Source organism: Siniperca chuatsi, linkage group LG13 (genome assembly GCF_020085105.1).
Source record: "Siniperca chuatsi isolate FFG_IHB_CAS linkage group LG13, ASM2008510v1, whole genome shotgun sequence".
In the NCBI taxonomy this organism is placed as follows: domain Eukaryota; kingdom Metazoa; phylum Chordata; class Actinopteri; order Centrarchiformes; family Sinipercidae; genus Siniperca; species Siniperca chuatsi.
The window spans coordinates 15,492,387-15,499,721 of NC_058054.1; the positions used below are offsets into that span (position 1 = coordinate 15,492,387).

Sequence of the window (7,335 nt, forward strand, 5' to 3'; positions counted from 1 at the left end):
TAGCCCATTAACTACAAATTGCATTTACATTTATTTCCTACCTGCTAGGCAGCCATTGTTTTCCATTAATTTCAGTATCTTATCAAAATCAATATGCAGAAATGACTTAATGGGTATTCCACTAGAGTAAACATTTCAATTCCTTTAAATTTTTGGCAGAAGGTAGTTTATCTAAGAGCAAAGAACCGCTTAGAAATTCTCCTTGTTGATGTACTTGAGGAAACTGTCATCCAAGAGTTGACAGTCACCTGCCAAACAACTTTTTTTTTATGCCAGAAACTACTAAAAGATCATTTTCACAACATCACTGTTTGATTATTGTTATGTTGTAGGTTTTATTTTCTTATAACTCAGCCTGCTGACGCAGTCCTGTTTGGCAGCCAACTCTCAAAGTTTGCATACCGTGATACACTTGGTCAGCAGTAAAGATGCTCAGTGGAGTTATGTTTATGTTCGGATTCAGTGTTTCACAACAAAACCCATTTTGTGTATCCTTAAGGCATAACAAACATGTTGAATGCATTTCCTTTCTCATGAAACATTTGTAAAGCCAACTTTTGTATATTTATAATTGTGAATTGTTTACGTCCATGTTTGCTAGCTAGCAGCCTTCTTCTTCACTGCCTTTGCGGGCTCATTGCTACCCTTCTTTGCACGTTACCGCCACCAACAATGCAGAATGGCATGAAACCGGAGGCATTAATGGATATCGTGCAGCCCACTTGCTCGCAAAATGGGGACCCACTCGTAAAAACCCCATTGCTCCATAGCACTACTAGTAGTCAAAAACATCACTCTGTACCTTTTAATGGGATAAAACATGCAAAACCAGTGGGATGGTTGTTTACGTCTGTAGTCCATATTTATCTTCAAGAATAGTTTCTAAAACAAATTGGACACACCACAACTGTGAATGTCCACAGACATTAGTCACATTCTAACTATTATTTTGGGGTGAGGTCAGATTGTTTGTTTTGTGTTTTCAGATGTTACCTCAGTCAGCTACCCATGAATAGCTGCTTTTTATGATTTGACAAATAGCACATAAAAGTGCCAGGCAAGATGTGTTTAGTGAAAAATGCTGTTTATTGGTTGTATTTACCACCATATTTATATTCTATCCATGGTCAGGATGTCTAAGAAACACTGTATTTCATTTTTGTCCTGTCTCATCTTTTTTTAACAAACAATAGTATCTACATGTGGTTGAAATGGGGCCGTATGTAGTAGTAGTAGTAGTTATCCTGTTGGCTAAGGTAAAGACAGGATAACTTGGTCCACAACATGCTAGAGAGCTTGTAGAGCTTGTAACTGTCACTTGACTAGCTGCCGCGTCCCCATTTTTTTAGTTTGAAGGGTGTCAAAACTTTCGATTTCAGTTCGAAACACAAAAATCACCAGAGGGTTTCGCACAACAGCAATACCTGCCTTTGATATAATATTTTCTTTTCTGTGTGAATTTCTCTCTTCTTTAGCTGAGAGGACTAACGAGGTCATCGTTGGAGAGGACCAGCTGATGGAGATCTAACTCTCATGGGGAAGGAGCGACATTGCCTCATTAACCAATCAGAGAGTAGAAAAACACGGAGGACAACTAATTCACCGGCTTAATGACCAATCAAAAGCCTGCCATGCTGCTTGACAGTTCTACACTCACTTCTCATAGGCTTTTTTGTACATTGTGTCCAAATAAAGACAAGTGCTTAAACCCATGAATCAGTATGTTGGTGTTTGTATTTGTTTTATTTATTGTTGGTTTTTTTTTTTTTTTTTTTTTAGGAATTTTAGTTACTCACTTTGAGAAAACAAACGGTATGCTAAGTTACACACTGATAGAAAGACAGAGACATTTTGACTGTCAGTTCTAGGTAGATCTATGGGTTTTACCACACTATTTATTATCAGATCGTTACTGTCTCCTAATAGCAGGTCTAAATTACTCACTTTACCCTGTTTGAGAGGGAGGAGCACAGACTCGTACACACTGTGCAGCTGTGAAGACCAGAGATGGAGAAAAAAGCAGTGGGAGGGGTGACCACAATGGCATGGGGGTTAAGTTTATTTGTACACAAAAATGGTGTATGTGTAGGCCCTGGACCACCCAGCTTGATCCTGTATCAGTTAACACCGACACCCCACCCTCACACACACACACTCACGCAAACACAGCACAGGAGGAAACTGACTCGCGCCTGACACTTTTCTTTCTTTTTTCTCCTCCTATTTCCCTTCCTGCTCCCTTTGCTGTCACAAGATTTATTGCATTCCTTTGGCAGAGCATTTCTTAAATTACAGGTTTGAAGTTCCTTAGTCACGAAGGAAGAGGATAAGGACAGGGATGTCTGTGGGGGTGCTTTGTGTGTACGTGTGTACGTGTGTGATTTACTGTCCTCTGTTTCCTATTGTGTCTGTGGCCTTGCAGGAGCCATTTAGACTGTCTCTTGTGGCCTGTTTATGTGATGTTGCTGTGTGTGTGTGTTTGAGAGAGAGGGAGATTATGATGTCATGTTGTCTTCCAGCCCTACTGTCCTTTAGATGCGCTTGTTAGTCAGTTAGATGGACATGTTATCATGATTAGTCCTTAAAAAATGACTATTACTATGTGCCTTTCATCTATGCTATATACTGTTTATATTTATGCACAGTATAGTGCACAGAAATTTATATAATGCCGGGTATTGAATAAAGTATGAATGTCAAAGTCATGAACATTAAACATGAAATTATATTTTCAACCCCAGTCCCCAACACAGTTGAAAGTACAACTTTGTTGATGAAGAGATTCTTGAAGCAGAAATCTATCACTTTCCACGCATTTTCACTCTTACAGGGGAATTTTATTATTTATAAAAACCTAACACTTTTACTTTTTGTTTATAAAGCAAAGACACACTCCAGGTTTTTCCTTCTCCGAGTGGTATTTTATTGATTTTACACGTCAAGATCAGTTCACTCATGTGGGGTACTACTCAGCCTGTGAAACAGTTGGATAATGTCTTCTGTTGCTCTGGAGGAGCTTTCTCAAGTCCGAGAATATAATGATGTCATCCAGACTAAACATATTTAACATAAATCCTGTGTTAAAGTTGCATCCTAGAAAACACGTTTATAACTAATTTGCAGCAGCAAATACATTTTAGGGGAAACGTAATTCCGCCCGGATACATTTTCTCTTAAGATAATTAGGACTGTGCTGGTAATTAACGCAGGCTAAAATGTTGAAACTGAATGTATCAGTAAAATGTTCACTGACAACTTATTTCATTTGTTTTCAGCCAATACAAATCTGCTCTTTTTATGGTTATGTTTAGGCATGACAGCATTTTGGTTGAGGTTAGGGAAAGATCATGGTCTGGTTTAATACAGAAAAAGGTCTGCAGTGACTTAAAACACGAAACAACACGTTTATTAACACTGAACCAAAACTAAAGCTAACCACAGATGGGAATCCCAACACAATTGGGAACACAATTTAGTCATAGGTCTTTACAAACATAATTTCTAGGAGACAAGTTTGCATTTTTGGTCAACCCACACTATGGACTATAGGTCAGGACTTTCCATATCACATACAAGTCTAAGCAGGTTTTCAGTATATTGTGTTCACACTGGGAAAAGGACAAAATTAAGTAAACTCAAATGAGACAGAATTCTTACTAGTGTGTTGTTCATGTACACTATTTTCCCACAATGCAATGCACAAAGGGAAAAGCTGCTCACAGCTGGAAAAATTTTGATTGCGTGGTGATGGGACAGCTCCACCCACAATACAAAGATCTTGGAAAACAAAAAACAACCTGTAGAAACATATTGTGCTTCTCTTTGTTAAGTTGAATTGTTAGTGACGTACACGCATAATCATTTTCCAATTTCTTATAAAATGTGAAAGTATGTTGATTTATTATGTTTTCATTTTTTGTATACTAACCGCTTAAACAGTATACAGTGACGGCTAGTATGTATTATGGATTTGGGATACAGCTAGTAGTCTCTCCTTATAGTTGTTTGTATCCAGCCGTGTAGCAAAGTATATAATGTCATTGCAAATGTGCAAATATTTAATTGGACTATTACTGGCATTGAGGACCAAAACGGGTGCAACCCAATAAAACATGGTCATTTTAACAACTTAGAAAACGTCAAAAATTTAAACTTTCTACTACACGATGGAATGCAAAACAAGGAGTCACACTTTCACTTGACTGGTTTTCTTACAATACATTCCATAAATGTGGGTCCCAGCCAAGTCTTCTTTATATGGCCATTTGGGCCCCACCACATAATTGTCTTCCCACTTTGTTTACTGTACATGTGGCTTCAGCTCAAAGACTGAAAAAGTTCATAGTTCGTTTCACAGTACGTTTCCATGCCCCTTGTTTTACCTGTGTTCATCTTGCTGTTTCATTGTTCAGTATTTACTTACAGATTTTATTCTTAAATGTACTTAAACAAAACTTGTGGAAGTGAAAAGATTGTTTAAGACTTCATATTTTATAGTAACATCCTTGTAGTTGTGTTCCTACTCTTCTTTCACTTACCTGCCTTAACCATTTCATTAACATTGTATACTTCCACATTTGAAGATATCAAATTTTTCATCCTTGCACTATCAGGTATTCCCTTCTATATTGCATATTAGAATTTTGGTCATTTTGCAACCCGGTGTAGTCATTTTCCTCAGACAACAAGAGCAACTAGATGCGAAGGTGAAAAACTACATTTGTAACCAGAGTTTGAAAAAAAAAAACACAGTTATGGTTCACTTTGTCCGTGCTCTTTGTCTTGGCCATGTTAACCTTTTTAGCGGTCTCACACTCTGACCTCTCTCTTCAGCCACATGATGAGATCTGGCAGCCGGGTGTGTTTGGGTAGAGGTTTGTATATTTGCACAAAGACCCCAGAGTCCCCTCAATACAACGCCACCATGGCTGAGCCCACCTTCCAGCACATACGTGTGTTTGCTGGTGTATGTGCACACATGTGTGCAGGCTTACCTGTGTGTGACCATTGTTAATCCTCTGTCACACAAACTAATCAATGCTGTCTCACACCCCTTTGAGTGAATGCATGCATGCATGCGTGTGCACACATGCATACACAAAACGTGCATGTTTGCTTTGCAGATCTGGAGATCAGATGTCAAGCCACAGCTCATATATCAGGCTGCCTGTCGCTCTTTGGTTTTGTAGCCTTGTGGAATTTTCTGACATCTCTAAAGAAGATTTTCATCTAATTATGCATCCCAAACAAATATATCTAACACCAGAGAGAAGACAAGTGATCTGTAAAATAAAACATTTTTATGCTCAGATTATCGTCAGTTACCCATTTTGCTGACAGCACATTTACATCTAGCATGTTAATAAATGAAGATGCTCTTGCACATCTGCGGTGACATTTTAAAATTGGCATGTTTTATTGTATGTCAAAACATGAACTTGTTAAGATCTGTTTCTGTTGCACTTACTCAATGTCTGAGCGCGTTTCTGTGTCTCTGGTGTGTGTTTGTGCCTGATTCTTGTGTGTGTCGTGTAGTTTTCCTATGTGTGTGTGTGTGTGTGCATGCAGAGTGACTCATGAAGACATCGCTTTTTTAGGACATTAATGTCATAGAAGTTGACAGAAGTCTGGAGATTGAAAGGCTTGTTCACATCAGAGTTTTTTCAGTCTGGGAAGAGACCCATAGCGGGTTGGGGAAAGTTCAAATGTCTGTCAACATTTGATGCTTTTAGTTAAGATAAATGAATTATATGACACTATTGGACATGTAATCTTGACATTGTCTTGTGTCTCACATGTACCTCCAAAACACAGTTTTCTAAATAAAGTTCAGCTAGTTGGTTAGTTGTTTAAAGGGTCAGTTCTCCCAAAACACAAAAAGCTTATCTTCCCACTTATCACAAACTTATCACAAGTGGTGTCTGGTCATGAAGAATTTGGTTTTATGGGCCATCATTTTGAGATATTCACCTCTGCCACCACCTGAATACAATGGAGGTGAATGGAGTTTGGTTTGTGGTACACAAAGTATTAAAAATTCAGCAATGTGTTTTTCAAGAAACAATGCTCCAGTTACTCTGGATAACCCAAAGATCCAAATGTCTGACTGCAAATAGTTTTTATTGGAACTACTTTCTACTGAGGAAGATGAAAACTGTCCAAAGTAAAGTCTGTGGATTATCTAGAGAAAGTTAGATGAAGTTGGGGAGGAAGTGTTTGACCTTCCTGAACTTTGATTTATGAAGTGAGACATGGACAGAAAGAAACAACCAAACAACGCAATTTAGGAACAGAAGATATGCAACCAAATAGTTTGGCTGGTGTTTCTTTTACTTTTTACAGTCGAATAAAACAAGCAACATTAACCCTTTAAGCAGGGTCAGTCAGGGTGGGTCAGGCATTACAAACTCAGCCTTTGCAGCCAAACATTGTTCCAAACCAACAGAAAGTTAATTTAAGGATTTAATGTAGATCCTAGTGGTTCCAAGATATGTCTTCTTGGAATTTGAGGGAATTGTGTATAAAATGATGTACAAGACATCTAAAAGATTCCCATTTGATGGAATAGCGCAACCATATAGATATGGAGTGGAATATCTAACTCACGGGGTGGAGTCTGAGCTCTGGGCTGGGGGGTTGGCTGAGTTGCTGGGTGGCTTCATGGCTTGAGGGCTGATCGTGGGTGAGCAAGAGAGAGACAGACAGAGAGACAGGGAGAGAGTGCGAGCAGGCCACCCAAGTGGCAGTTAGTCAGAAACCTGTGTGTGTTTGCTGCTGACCCCTACACATTAGCACAACACTTCCTCAATTTGTCTTCTGTGTTCTCCGGCCACAAATGAATTTCCTCCCTCCCGCTTTTTTTCCACACACTACCTTTCAAGATGCACCCCACCACCACCACCACCACCACCACCACCACCAAAAACACACACACATACAAACACACCAACGCCACCCCATCTCTAACTTAAAGATCTGAATACATACACACACAAGCACTCTTTCTACAAGCTTTATAGATTCAACAGTTGCTTATGTTAGCTTAGCCAACAAAGAGTGTGTGTGGAGTCACAGATCCCATGTATGGGATAATAACTTCAGTGACATGCCTTACACACACACACCCACTAAGCCAAATATCCCTGTCTGTCACTGTGGAGGCCCCCAGCTAATTAACTAAACACTGACTGGGTGGTTGATTGGGATCACATCTTAAATTGCTTTTGCAAAAAATCACAGGAAGAAGCAAAGTACTGACCTGCTTTACACCCTCAGGTGACCCTTTCTTTCTAATCTTATTAGTCAAAATGTTTATAACATCTACAGCTGTAACTG

At 39.0% G+C, this 7,335-nt stretch overlaps 1 protein-coding gene across 2 annotated transcripts in view; it reads left to right on the forward strand.

The window, feature by feature from the left end:
• Positions 1–1,716, forward strand: part of eif2b3 (eukaryotic translation initiation factor 2B, subunit 3 gamma) — a 43,577-nt gene extending 41,861 nt beyond the window's left edge. For both annotated transcript variants that reach the window (XM_044219818.1, XM_044219817.1), the window contains exon 12: positions 1,476–1,716. In XM_044219818.1, the coding sequence (XP_044075753.1) occupies positions 1,476–1,528 (53 nt within the window). In that variant the 3' untranslated portion in view covers positions 1,529–1,716. The remainder of the gene's footprint in view (positions 1–1,475) is intronic.
• Positions 1,717–7,335: the final 5,619 nt, after the last annotated feature.